The 17,643-nt window shown below is 43.2% G+C and overlaps 2 protein-coding genes across 3 annotated transcripts in view; both read right to left on the bottom strand.

Moving 5' to 3' along the window:
* Positions 1-1,205, bottom strand: part of Faxc (failed axon connections homolog, metaxin like GST domain containing) — a 73,766-nt gene extending 72,561 nt beyond the window's left edge. The window contains exon 1 of one of the 2 annotated variants that reach the window (XR_007835374.1): positions 736-1,205. Coding sequence is in view for 1 of the 2 variants with exons in the window: in XM_051198560.1 (XP_051054517.1) it covers positions 736-1,001 (266 nt within the window). In the remaining variant the exon portion in view is untranslated. The remainder of the gene's footprint in view (positions 1-735) is intronic. The other variant, XM_051198560.1, reaches the window with a different exon arrangement.
* A 9,948-nt stretch (positions 1,206-11,153) lies between these two features.
* Coq3 (coenzyme Q3, methyltransferase) overlaps positions 11,154-17,643 on the bottom strand; it is a 28,985-nt gene continuing 22,495 nt past the window's right edge. The window contains exons 6-7 of the mRNA XM_051198546.1: positions 12,866-13,025; positions 11,154-11,506 (exon numbers count right to left, since the gene is read on the bottom strand). Coding sequence (XP_051054503.1) covers positions 11,286-11,506; positions 12,866-13,025 — 381 coding nt within the window. The 3' untranslated portion in view covers positions 11,154-11,285. The remainder of the gene's footprint in view (positions 11,507-12,865; positions 13,026-17,643) is intronic.

The raw sequence follows: 17,643 nt of genomic DNA, 5'->3' as shown, positions 1-17,643 counted from the left end.
CCATGAAACTGTTTACAGCCCAGGGAGGCTCCCTGTTATACCAAGTAACCCATGTGCTACTGCTGCCCTCAGCTCTCACAGCAATGCTCACACAACAATGGCATTTAAACCAGAAGGCACTTACAGTCCCATACCAGATAAGCAGATAAGCAGGTTAAGGCTGCACCAAACCTGAACAGGGCTACACTTTGCCAAGCATCTTTCATAGCGACTGGAGGTTCCAAGCTTCTGCAACTGCAGCTTCTTAATGCTGCTGACATTTAGAAAGGAGTAAGGGAGAACTAACCTTTCAAGTAAAGATGTAGTTAACACTCAATATCCCTTATTACCCATTAACCAATTAGGCGTTTATAGAAGTGTACCTTAGTGTTTCTACACAGCTTCTTTCTTTTGTTGCAAATGCACTGATTGCAGTTAGAATCTCCCTATGGGCTTTAACAGATTGTTTTGATCCATCACACTAGTGACTCACAGCACTTTGCTTTCAGCATCGAAATGCTAGAAGGCAAATACTTTCCCCTCCCGATTTAATTCTCCCATCAACTCGAAATGGCCCCTCACAAGTGGCCAGGTGACCATAAAACCCTGAGAGGGAAGAGGATAAGAGAGGACGCTTGAACCTTTGGGCGGCAGGGTGGAGGGGCTGGCTGGCCCGGGACCCCCCTTCGCTCCAGCCCTGCCCGGGCCAGGTGGCCCTGTGGGCGCCCGCGTGCGGGGGCCCTCTCTGCGGCTCACCTAATGACCAGGAGTTCGTGGAGCAGATACGCAGCCGCGGCCAGCAAAGCTCCCCCGGTCAAATAAAGGGTTTTCTTCCACCAGGGATCCGAGCCCAGCCCTGCCATGATCCCACCGTAATCCTGCAAAGGGAAAGCGATGATGTCCCCATAAAAGGAGAAGGGCTCCTCGGACCCGGCCCACCAGCCGAAGTAGGAGATGCTCTGGTTCCAGCTCAGGTCCACCACGCACGGCCTGGACGAGGCAAAGCCAACCCCCCAGTGCATGCTGCGCGGCTGGCTCCGGGCGCCCCTCCCAGGGCCCTCGCAGCCCGCATGGGAAGGGGCCGGCGCCCGGGCGGGCTCAGCGGTGCGCGGGGGGCGCGGGCGGCGCGGGCGGCAGAAGGGCGCGGATAGCGGGCGGAGGGCCGGGCTGGCGGGACCCCGGAGCCGGGAGAGGCAGCGGCGGCCGCCGGCCTCCCTGGCCCAGGCCTCTCGCAGCCGCTCTTTGTGTCGGCGCGTGGAAAGATCCACGTGATGTCATTGCTCCCCTGGGCCGGGCAACAGAGGCGGGATAAAGTCACCTACCCCGCGCCCTGGCCCCCGCCCCGCATCTCGGCGGCGCGCTGCCTCCGCTCGCCCCGGTACAGCTGCGGGGCTGGCCGCCGGGGCTGGAGAAGCGGGTGGCCTGGAAGGCTGCGGCGACTGCGGCTAGGCCGAGCCCGCAGCCGCCGCCCTCGGTTCCGCCCGTCCCCGCAGGCGCCGTGCGGGGAGGGCGCGGGACTCACCTGCCCTGAGCCCCGGACCGGCCGGAAGCATCAGGCGAGGGCAGGTTAAGGTCGGGAGTGTCTGGCCAGCAGGAAACCTCTGCTTTCAATCCTTAAAGCGTTCAGGGCGGCGGGCACCCGGGTCTGGGCAGGGTGCCCACAAGAGCTGTCTGCATGGACAAATAACAACAGAAAGTCCTCTAGGTGAGGACTCTTCCCTCTGCAAATCGTTATCAAGGATATCACTGATGCATGTTTTGTGGGTCTCTACCTTTTTGGTGCAGAAAACTTGTAAAATAAACAACTGTGTACTCGCTGGTTTCCCCCACCCTGGATAACCCTGAAAAGATTACTAGGGATTGAATTTAGGGCCTTATACATACATGGTAGCCAAGTGCTCTACCAACAAGCTATGTTCCTAGCCCTTTAAATCCTTAAGCTCAAAAAACATGACCGTGTTTTATAGAAGTTTGTGATAGGTGCACGAATTCTAGCCCAAGCATGGGCAGTTTTAGTTCAGAGGAAATAAAATTAAAACATTTAAAGACATAAGATTCTTCACAACTAAAATGGTTCTCTCTCCCTCCCTCCCTCCCTCCCCCTCCCCTCCCCTCCCCTCCCCTCCCCTCTTCTCTCCTCTTCTCTATTCCCCTCCTGACTGAATCTTCCTAATCCCATGTGTTTTCCTCTCCTCCCTTTCTCTTTCTCCTAACTCCCTCTCCACTCACTGCCTCCCCACTCCCAATATGCTCAGGAGATCTTGTCTCTTTCCCCTTCTGTGAGGGACCTTATATGAATCTCTTAGAATCTTTGTATCCTAGTTTCTCTGGCAATGTGGATTATAGGCTGGTGATCCTCTGCTTCATGTCTAAAATCCATATATGAGTGAGTACATACCATGTTCCTCTTTTTGTGACTGGGTTACCTCATTCAGGATGGTTTCTTCAACTACTGACTATTTTTAATTTTTTTTGTGAACAAAACTAAGAACCCAAAGAGGCAGTTTTAATCTCCCCTACAATAGTACTAAAATCATATTTCATTCAGAACTAATGAAGCATTTTCTTTTTTAAGCTTCTTTTTAAAATTAACTTTCATCAAGGTGTTGAAAGGGGAAGGAACTAATTAACTGAACACGTGCCTATGTGGTATACTACATACTTTTCAAAATAAACTTTTGTAGACACTTTTTCACCTATCTTACAAACAAAGAAGTTAAGGTCTAAGAAGAACAATTAACTACCCAATCCCAAAAGCTTTGTAGTAGTAGAGCCAGTATCAAACCCAAAGAAAGCCAGGCCTTGGTGGCTTTGGTCCCAGCACTCAGGAGTCAGAGGAAGGCGGATGGATCTCTGTGAGTTCAAGATCAGCCTGGTCTACAGAGCTAGTTCCAGGACAGCTTCTAAAACAAAACAGAGAAACCCTGTCTGGAAAAAATGAAAATAAAACAAAAAACCCAAAGAAATCCAAAGGCTCCCACAGTGGCCCTCTGAACTGCCCATCCCTCGAATTGTCATTCACACCACATTCTTGGAGTGTTGTCAGCAGGGTTCAAGGACTACTTCTGCTAAGTTTGGTGGCTATAAAACCTCAGTGGTCTATAGTTCATTGTCACCTCTTCCATGACAGCTGGCCAAGAGAAAAACTAAACAAGTTTCTCAAACTTTCAAGTGTATGTATATATCCAGGTGTAGTAGCATACACACACACACACACACACACACACACACACACACACACACACACGTACACGTATATGAACTCAGGCTGAGGCAGGAAGATTTCTAGTTCAAGGCTAGTCTGAACTACCTGCTTCAGAAAAGAAACTAGTTCATGTATCACCTGTTAGTCAGCCATGACGATCAAATAAATGACAAATTAGGCCACACCAGTGCTTCTCAAACACCTCTGTGCACATGAATCATGGGAAAGCTTGTTAAAGTGTAAACTCAGGGGTTCTGCATTTCTAACATGTTTGCGAGGGATACCAGATGATGATCTGAATGGCAGTTCTCTATACCACTAGCTCAAAAGGAATTAAGAACTACTCCTTGGCAGGTGGTTCCTCATCAACCCCACCAGGCCCCATGGGTTTTTTAAGAGTTTGGCCATTGAATACAGATAAAGGGATTGGTCAGGAATCGAGTCAGAAATTTTTAAAATGTACCAAGACTGGAAGAACAATTAGGGTAGAGCTTGCTGCCTATCTGACCCCTCAAGTACTGGGAGCTGAGAAAGAAAGCCTTGGGTAGGAGAGAAATGTAAGGAAGAGGGTAAGAGAAAAGGACAAGGAGAAGATGTACGCTGTCTTTCCTCTATTTCCCTGCTTGAGCAGTTAAAGGACCTGGCAGATTTCTCAGGCATAATCAAGTGAGCAACATGGACATTTTATTTATGTTGGAAACTTTCTCCTGGTGTTTTTAACACTTGTTTTAAAATATAACTTGGCCCAAGCATTGGTGGCACATGACTTTAGTGCCAGCACTTGGGAGGCACAGGCAGGTGGATCTCTGTGAGTTCAAGGCCAGCCTGGTCTACAGAGGGAGTTCCAGGACAGGTTTGCTCATTTTAAATAATTAAATGTATTATGCTATTTTATTAAAATGCCTATGTAATATTCGGCAATAAATAATTCATTTGATAATGTTCTTCTGAGTTTTATTGGGAGGATTCAGTATTCTTGCTTGGTATACTGGCTAGTTTTGTCAACTTGACACATCGCTGAAGTCTATAAGCCAGCCTCTAATTTAGGGATCTGCCTGACTCTGCCTCCCAAGTGCTAGAATAGAAGGTGTGTGCCACCACATTTGTCTAGGGCAAGTGGTGTTCTCTATGGTTCTGAAAGTGTCTGTTTCATCATCTACGGCCTTACCCCCGCATCCCCCCCCCCCTCGCATGTTCTTCAATTGCTTGCTCTCTCCTAGTTAGAAACTGAATAGGCAGGGTGTCATTGTAGTTTTACGCCTGTGCTTCCCTAAACACCTGAAATCTCAACAATATGATGTTCTAAACAAGACTGGAACAATGGCAGCACTGGCTGGTTTGCCAGTGCGGATGGGAGGAGCCTCACAGGGCCCTGCCCCTAGATGAAGAGCGACAAGCAATCAAAACCACGAGAGAGAATTAGTCTTCCCAGGGATGAGCCCTCTAATTGACTACCCAATATAAAGTGGTCAGCCCTAAAAGCATATGCATCTGAGTAGCAATAAACGAACTCAGCAGGTCGTATTTATACATTTGTGCGTGTCTAACAATAATAAAGAAAAATACATGAATTTGAGAGGGAGTAGGAGAACATGGAAGAAGTTGGAAGAGTGGGGAAATAATGTAGACGCAGTAGACACACACAGTAATGTAAATGCAGTAGACACACACATACACAATAATGTAGATGCAGTAGACACACACACACAATACTATAGATGCAGTAGACACACACACACAATAATGTAGATGCAGTAGACACACACACACAATAATGTAGATGCAGTAGACACACACACACACACAATACGGTAGATGCAGTAGACACACACACACACACAATACGGTAGATGCAGTAGACACACACACAGTAATGTAAATGCAGTAGACACACACATACACAATAATGTAGATGCAGTAGACACACACACACACAATACTATAGATGCAGTAGACACACACACAGTAATGTAGATGCAGTAGACACACACACACAATACGGTAGATGCAGTAGACACACACACACAATAATGTAGATGCAGTAGACATACGCACACACACAATAATGTAGATGCAGTAGACATACGCACACACACAATAATGTAGATGCAGTAGACATACGCACACACACAATAATGTAGATGCAGTAGACATACGCACACACACAATAATGTAGATGCAGTAGACACACACACACACAACTTCACGTTAATTTATAATCTATGTGTGGCATGCCTTTTCCCCCAATCACTAGAGAAGTAGGGGCAGGTAGATCTGTGTAGATTCAGGGCCTGTCTGGTCCAGAACAGCCCCAGGACTACATAGAGACCCTGTCTCAAAAAAAAAAAAATGTAATTTGGTGAACAAAAAAAGAAAATAAAATTCTGCTTCTGCTTTTCTTATATGTCAGACCAAGTACACTTTTTTAAATAAATTTTATTTAAATTAGAAGCAATCTTATTTTAATATATCAATCCCAGTTCCCTCTCCCTCCCATCCTCCTATGCCCTCCCCTCCACAACTGCTCCCCATCCACTCCTCAGGGAGGGTGAGACCTTCCATGAGGGATCATCAAAATCTGTCAAGTCATTTGGGGCAGGGCCTAGGCACTCCCCCGAGTATCTAGACTGAGAGACTACCCATCCATGGGGAGTGGGCTCCAGAAGTCTATTCGTGCACTAGAGATACATCCTGGTTCCACTGCCAGAGGTCCCATAGACTGCCCAGCAAAGCTGACACCCGCGTTCTGCAGGCCTGGTTTGGTCCTATGTTGGTTCTTGAGCTATCAGGCTGGGTTCCATGAGTTCCCACTTGCTCAGGTTATCTGTTTCTGTGGGTTTTCCCAGCATGATCTTGACCCCTTTGTTTATCACTCCTCCCTCTCTGAAGCTGGATTCCAGGAGTTTGGCTCAGTGCTTAGCTGTGGATCTCTGCTTCTGCTTCCATCAGTTAGTAGATGAAGGCTCTAGGATGGCATACAAGGTAGTCTTCATTCTCATTTCAGGGGAAGGGCATTTAAGGTAGCCTCTCCACTATTGCTTAGATTCCTAGTTGGGGTCATCCTTGTGAATCTCTGTACAATTCCCTAGTGCCAGATTTCTCTTTAAACCTATAATGGCTCCCTCTGTTGATGTATCTCTTTATTTGCTTTCTTCTGTTCTCCCCACTCAGTCTTCCTGATCCCTCATGTTCTCTCCCCCTCTCCTCCTCTCCTCTTTCTCCTACTTTCCTCTTCCTCTATGCTCCCAATTTGTTCAGGGTCTCCAAGTACACTTTTGAAAGATGAATATGTGTTGAGTGCTATGTGAATTATCTTTTCATTTTCCATTGACCCACTGTGTTATATTGATTTCTATAAGCTTGTAATTGAGAGAAAACCCTTTACATGTAAATTATAGCTTCCTTTTCAAAACATTTTCTTCTCTGTCTTTTTGGCTTTCTGTCATGATTTTAATTTTATTTTTATTGGTTTGTTTATACAGATTTTCACTCTGTAGCTCAGGCTAACCTGGAAATTGCTGTATAGCCCACCGTGGTATAGAACTCATGGCAATCTCCCTGCCTGGACCTCCTTTGTTCTGGGAATATAGAAGGGAGCACCACACAGAACTGTCATGATAAGTATGAAAGGCAAGGAAAGCTTTGTTTAAGGAACTGTTGTCATGGGATTCTGTAGTCTAAAGACTGACAGATGGAGCTTTGTGTCAAATACAAGGAAAAAGTGGAGACTGTGAGCCAGGAAACAACTGTGGGCAAGGGGTGAGTGTGAGGGGAAATTAATAATAATAACAACAACAAACAAACAAACAAACTGCTATTGAGTGCTATTGAGGGAGGCTAGGAGGAACTACTGTTTGGCTTCAGAGGAATAATGCTGAAGGCAGGTCAGAGTGAGGACATCACTTGGTGGATAGTGTCTGGTAAGGGAACTTGATCAACCAGTGTTCAAATAAGGGATGGGGAATTCTGGCTAAGCTAATGTTTGGCAGTGTGTAATATTCACAGAAGTCCATACTTCTCAGACTAGGTGAGGGGATTATCTTTAAGGGGTTGAAGTGTCCTGGTAGAGGTGGAACCTCTAGCCTTTGTGGTCCTATCTTCACTGATAGGCAGTAAGTATAAGTACTATTCATTGGAGTTACTCGGGAATGTATGAAGACATTAGGAAGGAGAAGAGCAAAGATATTTAAATAAGGAAGTGGCCCCAAGAAAGGGGATTTATAATCAAGCCGCACCAGGTTTGAGAGTTCAGCCTGAACCCTAGAGAAGCTCTTCCCTAAGTGACAACAGTGAGCAAAAAGGGTATAAATCCACCTCTCATCATGAGGGCCTCAGAAAATGTAAAGTACAAGAAAACCACCAGCAACAGCAAAGCACATCCTCAGAGGCGAGCCGGGCTTCAGTTACTGTAGGAGATAAAGGAAGACTTGAGAAGGACAAGAATTGGCACATCATGAAATAGATTTGAGTCTATAAAAAATGGCATGTGGTGTAGGGTAAGGAGGGAAGAGTTGGGGAAGATAAATTCAATGTAGAATTACAGAGAGAGATCCTGGAAGAGCAGGCATGCCTCCTCCATGGTGAGTGATGACATTTGCTCCTCATCAGCCTTCTTGAATGGCATAGCCACCTGAGCCCACAGATCTCTGAAGTGACAATGAGAGTTGTCAGCGGTATCAGCCTCCACCATGGGAAAGCTCTGAGTTTAGAAATGCTGACTCGTGGATGCATGCTCACTGCGTGTGTCTTGTGTTTCCCATGAGGGTTTAAGTGGACAAATACAGGAGTCAAACTGCTTAGCTGTCCTACAGCACAGAAATTACTCACAGGTGCACTAGGTCAACACAGTGGTTGAGCATCTCTCATTCATCTACCCATCTATCTATCTATCTATCTATCTATCTATCTATCTATCTATCTATCTATTCATATACACTGTCACTGCCCTATTAATCTGTCTCTATTTAAAACCAGAAGTTACTTTCTTCTGAGTTGAAATCCTTTAAACATTCTAAAAATGTTAATGAATCCTGAGTGGCCTTCTACTATCTGATTTTGGCAAAACTAAGCCTAAACAGAAGTTTAGAAAGTCTATCTATTCCCATCTCAAAGCTATATTTTGTCCATTTTTGCATTTCAAAACCGTGTGTGTCTGGCCAGCTTTGTATGAGGGTGCTCAGAATGCAGTCAGCCCTTCAAACTTCTCTAGAGTCAAAGACCCGTCAGCTTTGGCAAAGGGTATGGGATGCTCAGAACGCGTAAAAAATGAGAGGGAGAAGTGTATCTCAGTGGGTAGGGTGATGCTGAATGCTCATACTGAATCCTGGGCTCAGTCCTCAGCAGCACATAAAGTGGTGGGTGACGCAGTAAGCACATGCCTATAATCCTAGCAGTTGGGAGGTAGAGGCAGAAGGATAAAAAAGTTAAAGGTCATCCTTGTACAAAGTACATTTCAGGCCAGCTTGGGCTACATCAGACACTAAGTGTCTCTTTTCTCTCTCTGTCTCTCTGTCTCTGTCTCTGTCTCTCTCTCTCTCTCTCTCTCTCTCACACACACACACACACACACACACACACACACACACACACACTTTCCACACAGGTTTGTTTCCTAGGTCAGTAATTTCAGAAACTGTAAAAATGTAGACAGATTTTTCTTTGGGCCATCAGCTCACCAATAACAACATAGAGATTTGTTAATTATGAAAGTGTAGCCTTAGCTTTTCCCCAACTAGCTCTTATAACTTAAATTAACACATTTATATTCATCTACATTCTATTACATGGCGTTACATTTCAGCGTACTGCCCATCCTGTTTCCTCTTCCTCTGGCTGCTAACTCTGCCTTTCTTCTTCCCAGAGTCCTCTGCAAGTCCCGCCTATACCTCCTGCCTAGGCATTTGCCATTCAGCTTTTTATTACACAAATCACGGAAGTACATCTCCACACAGTGTACAAATTTTTCACAACATTTTCTCATTTTTGTCTAAATAAAAAGGAAAGGGTTTGAGTCTAGCATAGTACAACTATATACAATAAGAACAATTATCAAGTAAAAAATACATTCACAAGGTTTAGTCTCCAGGGCACTCCTGGCTTCATCTTCTTGGCTTCGTGCAATGGCCTCTCTAGGCCTCCATACAGGGATACCCCTGACACACACCTGGCCTCAGGTGCATTCCTTAGTTTTAGAAGATTTCATAACTCATTTCTTATATCCTTGGTGAGTACAAGAAAATAATGCTTTCTAGATACAAAGGGGAAGTCGCACATATGATATGAATTAACAGTGGTTGTGACAGCATGCACAAGACCTGTATAGCTAGACAAATGTCCCAGCATGAAAAGGAGAGGTAGGAACAATGTCCCAGCACTAACATAGGAATAACTGGCAATTGATAGATAGCTACTGGGAAACACAGCATCTGGTTTTGTTTTGTTTGTTTTTGAGGGTGGGGCTCCTGAAAAGTCAACCACACTCCAGTGCATCAACACAACCAAAAGTCTAAGGAGAGCATAGATTGAATTTGATATGTATACATACACATGTACATAAGCGCGCGCACACACACACACACACACACACACACACACACACACACACAGGTGGAGTTGGAATAGGAGGTTGAATATGATTAAAATATACTGTCCAGAATTCTAAAAGAACTAATAACAAACAGCTGGGCGTTGGTGGCACACATCTTAGATCCCAGCATTTGGGAGGCAGAGGCAGGTAGATCTCTGTGAGTTTCAGGCCAGCTATTCCAGGACAGACTCCAAAGCAATACAAAGAAACCTTGTCTTGAAAAACCACACACACACACACACACACACACACACACACACACACACACACACACACACAACCCTAAAAAGAATAACAAAGAAAATGATTAATTGACTGATAGTTTGACTGATGTGGTGATATTTTGTTTATAATCTAACAAAGATCTGCCTAAAGATCAGAATACAAAGCCAGCCACAGTAGTCAGCCATAGAGGACAGGCAGTGGTGGCCATACCCTTAATCCCAGGACTCAGGAGACAGAGACAGATAGATTTCTGTTACTTCAATGCCACCCTGGGCTACATGAAATTGATCCAGTCTAAAAGAGAAAGAGTTCACACAAAGGTGATCCCAGCACTTGGAGTGACAGCCTTTAATCTTAGCACTAAAGAGGTGGAGATATGGCTGAGGAAGGGATATGGCTGAGGGGTATAAAGGGTATAAGGGATGTGGAGAGGAATAGAAAGTGGGAGGAGACAGGAGCTCAGGGCAGTCTGAGGATGCAGTCTGAAGCAGGCAGGCTGAGGACAGGATCTCCCCTTTGGTCTGAGTGTTGGTAGAGGTAAGAACTCTCTAGTGGCTGGCTGCTTTGCTTCTCTGATCTTTGAGCTTTCACTCTCTGATAGATGACTGAGTTTTTATTATTAAGACCAATTAGAATTAGTGCTACAGATTTGATTGATTGAGACGGGGTCTCATTATATAGCCCTAACTGGCTTATAACTCACTATGTAAACTAGGCCAGTCTCCAATTCACAGAGATTCACCTGCCTCTGATTCCTAAATGCTGGGATTAAAGATGTGTGCTGCCACCACAATCTTAAAATATATTTTGTATTCCCAAGTATAAGTGATATAAATTACAGTAGCTTTTTGTCGTTCAGTTGTGTCTTTTAAGTAAAAAAAAAAAAAAAAATTTATATATATATATATATACATATATATATGTATATATATATATATACATATATATATGTATATATATATATATATATCACAACAGAGATTCCTTAGGTTAAAATAAATAACAGCATATGTTTTTATATACACGTGAGAATATGTAAAATGAAATGAAGCAAGCATACATGTTTCTATAGTAAAAGCTGAGAGATTTAAACTCCTTGAGCACACTTGACAAAACCTCCCCACAAAAATTTCCCCAAGTGTCTCTTAGATGACACAGAAACTTTTTTCCGATGATTCAGATATTTTTTTTTATTGACCTTTTGTTCTTCAGGATCTCACTCAAAAAATAAGCTTTTTGAATTTGTAAGCAATGAACTTTAAACATATTACTACTGTCCTCAGAGATAGCTCATTGCTTCAGCTCCTCGTGTACACATGGGCTACTGGAGGCGCCAGCCTGGGCCACTTCTGTGTTCCCCTTTAAAGCAGGCTCCGTGGGCTCGGGGTGTTCCTGTGCACTGGATTTCACAGCATGCGCTGCATAGTTAAGACTGGTATTTTCACTCCAATGCCAGTACCCTGAGAAGGGATTATAGAGCATTCCTGCCACAGTTTGAACTGACAGACCATCTGAAAAAAAAATAATAATAATCAGACTCAATAAACATTTAACATTCAAGCCACAAGAGTCAACAGCAATTCTTCATATTAACAAACAGTTCCTAATTTAATGAACAAAACTACTTTGCAGTCATGCTTAGGTCATACCTCACTGCAGGTTAGAATACATACTCCAAAGCAGAGGACTGGAGTCACACTCTAGCTCTGACACCTACTGGAATAGTGGCCCTTTCTGAATGTCACACATAGATTGTGTGTCCCGAAGCACTGGAATTAGAGGAGATACATCTAAAATAGTTCAGTGCTTAGAATTTTTAAAGTTCTCAACAAATACTAGCTATTAGTTGAGAATATCTGTCAACAAGTGATTGCCTCCATAAGGTATCTTCTTTAGTTTGTTTTTTCTTTTTTTGCTGGGCAGTATGGTGCACGCCTTTAATACTAGCACTCGGAGGCAGAGACAGGATGACCTCTGTAAGTTAGAGGTTAGTGGGGTCTACAGAGATAGTTCCAGGACAGCCAAGGCTACACAAAGAAACCCTGCCTTCCAAAAAAAAAAAAAAAAAAAAAGAAAAGAAAAGCCTTTTCTTTTTCAGTCTATTTTTCCACAAAATTACAGACATCTCTAAAAGCCACTGCACTGCTCTGAACTGACAGTATTTCCAGTAAAATGGTTTGTTGATGTGCTTTTGTTAACAGAAGCATGGGGAATGGTGTCTACTCAACAAGACCTCCAAAATACCAAGCACATGGACTAAGAAACCTCACTTAACTAGTTCAGGAAGCAAAGCTTTTATTGTGCTGAAGCACAGTGAGGCACCGTGTGGAGTACAAAAAGGACATTATAGGCCAGGAAAGCGTAAAGAAATGTGAAAATTACATGCGACCATACTTAGATCATGCTTTCCTGCAGGTGTGAATGAATACGCACTCCAAAGCAGACTGCTGGGTTCAAATACCAACTCTGATATCTACTGTGGTGACCCTTGGTTCCTTCTGCAGGTACCAGAAATACACAGAAAATGACATGGAGGTTGGAAATACATCTGAGTATAAAAGAATCGGGAGAAATCATTAGCTAAGCTGAGATAAGCAGGGTTCACCAGGAGAAACTGAGCTTGTGTAAGTGATGCACAATGACACCTATCCTTAAACCAATGAAGACTCAACCAGCCAGGAAAGGGTTTACTGCTCGTTGCTAAAGTCTATGTGCCCATCAGACATGGTATGTACTTCATAAGACATAGCTAAAGAGATAAAACTGACATCTGAAAAAAATGGCAACCTGCCTAAGTGCCAGATTCTGAGATTAATAATTACAGTCACATTAAAGTTCACACAGGACTGGAAGACAACCTTAATACTTACTTGGTTCCAGAATACTTTCTAGCTTTTCGGGTGAAACAAACTTCTCCCATGTGTGAGTGCCTTTTGGAACAATGCCTGCAATTTGCTCCGCGAAAACAATTCCCAGGGCATAGGACAGCTGTGTTTTGTTGACTGTAGTAATGAATAGAGAGCCACCAGGCTAAAGGGAAGAAATGTATATGCAAGTAAAACAACGGAGGTGAAGTAGAAACAGTTAGGGGCAACTTTCAGGTAAAGGCTTACTTCCTCACTCTCCTTTCCAAATAATTTGGTGGCAAACAAGGTTCTCAGTAGATACAAAACAGAATTTACCGAAATAGTAAATTTTCTCTCTTGTGAAAATCTGTTATCACAGGCAATCTACTACAGACACGAAGTCTGTAGTCAAGAACAGCTTTCAACTGGAAATTTTATTGCTGGGACATATTTATATATATTCTTTGGTATGTATTAAATACTTTATCAAGGTTGACACACATTTACATTCTTTTTTCCTTTTATTGAAAATAGATTTTTTTCATGCAATATAGTATTATGGTACTCCCTCTTCATACCCATCCCAGGCCCTCCCCATCTCTCCTCTCAGCCCTTTCTGCCTCTTGTTAGAAAACAGGCATCTAAGGAATAGCAAATAAAATTAACCAAAAACAAATAACCAGAATATGACAAAACAGCCAAACAAGAAAAAAAGCCAAAGAAAAAGCACAAGAAACACATACAGACATGTGTTTGCACACACAGGAATCCCACCAAGAAAATCAAAAGTAGAGGTTATAGTATACAATTCAAAGGACTTGTAAGAGTTTTAAAAAATGCACTGACTTAACATTAAGAGACAAAGAACCTCCAAAGATGTCATTGAGTTAGTTTTGTTAGCAGCTACTGCTGGGCATGGGGTCTACCTTAAAAGTGGTTTGTTTCCTAGTGAGACTCCTTGGGAGAAAACTAATTTTTCATTTGTAAGTGGCTATCAACTGGGGAGAGCTTCTTGGTTAAGAATGGGTGTGTATGTGGGGTGGTGAGGGTGTGCTGAAGAGATAGCTCAGAGGTTAAGAGCACTGGTTGCTCGTCCAGAGGTCCTGAGTTCAATTCCCTACACCCATGTGACAGCCCCCAACTGCCAGTAATTTCAGCTCCAGGTGATCTGACACCCTCACACAAATACACATGCAGGCAAAACAGCAATGCACACAAAGTAAAAATAAATGAATTATTTAAAAAAAAAGGAGTGTGTGTGTGTGTGTGTGTGTGTGTGTGTGTGCGCGCCTGCCCATGTGGTGCAGACCTGTGCAGGCCCTGTGCATATCGCCACAGTCTCAGTGAGTTCATATGTGTGTCAGTTTTGTTCTGTCTAGAAGGTCTTGATGCCTTGGTGTCCCCTAAACATACAGAGGTTGTCCATGTTTTCTCTCAGGTGCTAAGCCTAATGTGCTTGGAGCAGCATTCACCTATACATCCTATGTCAAGGAGCACCACCACCAATGATACACATCCTATGTCAAGATAAACACTTAGATGAAAGCAAATCCTTTCTGGGAGTATTAATCTGCCTATTTAATGACAATATTTATATTTCCCATGTTTATTTTCAAAACAGCAAGGAAGATCATGCCCCTTCTTTTACCAAGTCTCATTAGCCTAAGAGCATAAAATGCCACTCCTTAGGGGTCTCTCTCTTTCGATCCATGATATATTGACAAATGATAGATAGATAGATAGATAGATAGATAGATAGATAGATAGATAGATAGATATTGAGTATATAGATTAGGGAGAAGAGGCAATTTTTAATACTACCCTAGATCCAAACTAAGAAAGAACATAAAGATATTAGGGTATGACTGTAACTACACATTGTAGTTCCTTTCTGTAAACTCTATAAGTGTTTCAAATCTTACTAAGAATCTTTTAAGAGTATCTCATCTGTGTTCTGTAGATAGTGGTAAGCAATTATTTTTTTAATTTTAATGTAGGGTTTTCATTAAAAAACAAAATCAGATTTGAATTTACAGCATCAGCATTCCTTATATGTGCCAAAGAACCTCCATTCAGACATATATACTTATACAAATATAAAAAGTAATAATTAAATTTTTCTTTGAAAATAGGAAATGAAATTCCATTTGAGAGGAAACACTTCCCTTTGATCCCAGCACTTGGGAGGCAGAGGCAGGCAGATCTGTCAGTTCAAGGACAGCCTGCTCTACAGAGTGAGATCCAGGACAGCCAGGGCTGTACATCTGGGCCAGTGAGATGACTCAGAGGGTTAAGGGTAAGAGCACCTGACACAGCCTGATTACCCGATTCAATCCCTGAGACCTATATTGCAGGAGAGAATCAACCTCCTCAAGCTGTCTTCTGACTTCAATGCATGATCCACACACACAGACGCCCACAAAATAAAGAAATTAAAAAGAAATGAAAAGGTATAAAAATGTCAAAGATGATTAAGGAGACACTGTAACTAATTCAATGCAGACACCTAGGATGGATACATGATGGAGAAACTAATAAGCCTAGGAAGCTCTTTATGCATTAATAGGGCAATGCCACTATCCGTGAAGTCCTCCTGTGTCTAAGTCTTTAGATATGTACCAGGGGTTACATGCAGGAAAAGGACATTGGAGAGGCAAGTAAGGAGCCTGCGGCACAAAACTGATGTCAGTGCAGGCTTTCAGGGCAGTGCTGTTGGGCACCCGAGAGGAAGCATACCCTTCAACATGGGTACGCTACTCTGACACATCTTGGTTTCTGTCCCTATGTGGGCTAACACAGCGGCTCTCAACCTGTGGGTCACGACCCCTTTGGCAAACCTCTGTCTGTAAAAGTGTTTACATTATGATTCATAATAGTAGCAAAATTACAGTTATGAAATATCAACAAAAAATAATGTTATGGTTGGGGGTCACCACAACATGAGGATCTCAGCATTAGGAAGGTTGAGAACCACTGTGTTAATATATAGGAAAAACAGGCAAAGACACACACACACACACACACACACACACACACACACACACACACACACACCAAAAACAAAACAAAACAAACAAACAAAAAAAAAAAACCAAAAAACCAAAAAAACAATTCCAAAAACCATTCTGTATTTATAACACTTCTGTAAATCTACAATTATTTTACTATAAAGCTTTCTGCTCTGGCCAGGAAAGCAGATAGGCCAACTGCAGATCCTAATGGCTCCCTCTCCTCTTCCAAATTCATCCCCCAGTCTCCACCCTGGCCCTGTAGTAGATCTGCTGTGCTCTTTCTTCACTCTCTACCCCATGCCCAGGGGACTAAGCGGATCCTGTGAGCACCCTGCCCTCCCTCCCCCTCCTGTGAGCACCCTGCCCTCCCTCCCCTTCCTGTGGAGCACCCTGCTCTCCCTCCTCCTGTGGAGCACCCTGCTCTCCCCTCCTGTGGAGCACCCTGCTCTCCTCCCCTCCTGTGGAGCACCCTGCTCTCCCCCTCCTGTGGAGCACCCTGCTCTCCCTCCTCCTGTGGAGCACCCAGCTCTCTTCCTCCTGTGGATCCATCTCCTCCACATACTCCTAGCCCAACCCAATTTCTATGGGTCAGCTTCTAATACACAGAAACACATTTTACTGGAACCCCTAGTGGCCACACCTATCAATCCCAGAAGTATTTCCTATCAGGTAACAGGTAGCCACCACACCTGCCTAAGAACCGGAGAAGGCAACAGAAACCAAGAGACAAAACATCCACCCAACAGACAAGAACAGCTATCAGCACCTAGAATTACAATATTCCTAACCCCTCATACCTAGATGCTGGTGTACAATCAGTAACATCCGGGATAATATGTCTCTGCTAGAGCCCAGCAGCCCTACCACAGAAGGCAATGAGCACTGTAACATAACTGAAGCACAAGGAAAAGACCTTAAAACAGCCTTATGAATGTGACAGAGGACCATAAAAAGGAAATGAATAAATTCCTTAGTAAAAACATAAAGAGTAGAAGGAAATGAATAAAACAGCCCAAAACATGAAAGTGGAAATAGGATCAATAAACAAAACACAAAATGACGGAAATCTGGAAATAAAAAATTTAGGAAGTCGAACAGGAAGCCATAGAGGCCTGGACAAATGTACTGCAGACTCCAGGAGATCACAGATGCTAGCTTAGACTATTATACCCAGCAAAACTTTCAATCACCATAGATGGAGAAAATAAGACACTTCATGATAAAATCTAATTTAGTAATGTCTATATACAAATGCAGTCCAACAGAAGGTACAGGAAGAGGTTAGCCACACCTAATAAAACACAAGGAATTAAACAACCTCAGGTCAGCAAATCAAGAAAAGGAAAACACACACACACACACACACACCAACACCACACCTCCACCACCCCTCTCCCCACCACCACAACAACAGGAATCAACAAAGACTGGTCATTGATATCTCTCAACATAAATGGTCTCAATTGGCCAATAAGAAGACACAGATTAACAGAAGAGATGTGAAAACAGGATTCATTCTTTGGCTGCATCTAAGAAGCATATCTTAACATCAGCATTAAACATCACCTCAAGAAAAAAGGGTGGAAAAAGATATTCCAGCAAATGGGCACAATAGCAAGCTATTATAGTCATTTTAATATGTGACAAAATGAACTTTGAACCAAAACTAACCAGAAAAAATAAGGAAGTATGCTACATACTAATCAAAGGAAAAAATCATCCTAAAGGTCTTGGCAATGCTTAATATCTATACACCAAACACAAGGACATCCAAATTCATAAAAGAAACAG

This window comes from Phodopus roborovskii, unplaced genomic scaffold, assembly GCF_943737965.1.
Source record: "Phodopus roborovskii unplaced genomic scaffold, PHOROB, whole genome shotgun sequence".
In the NCBI taxonomy this organism is placed as follows: Eukaryota; Metazoa; Chordata; class Mammalia; order Rodentia; family Cricetidae; genus Phodopus; species Phodopus roborovskii.
The sequence above is the reverse complement of the archived record's forward strand: the minus strand, read 5'-3'. Positions and strand labels throughout refer to the sequence as shown.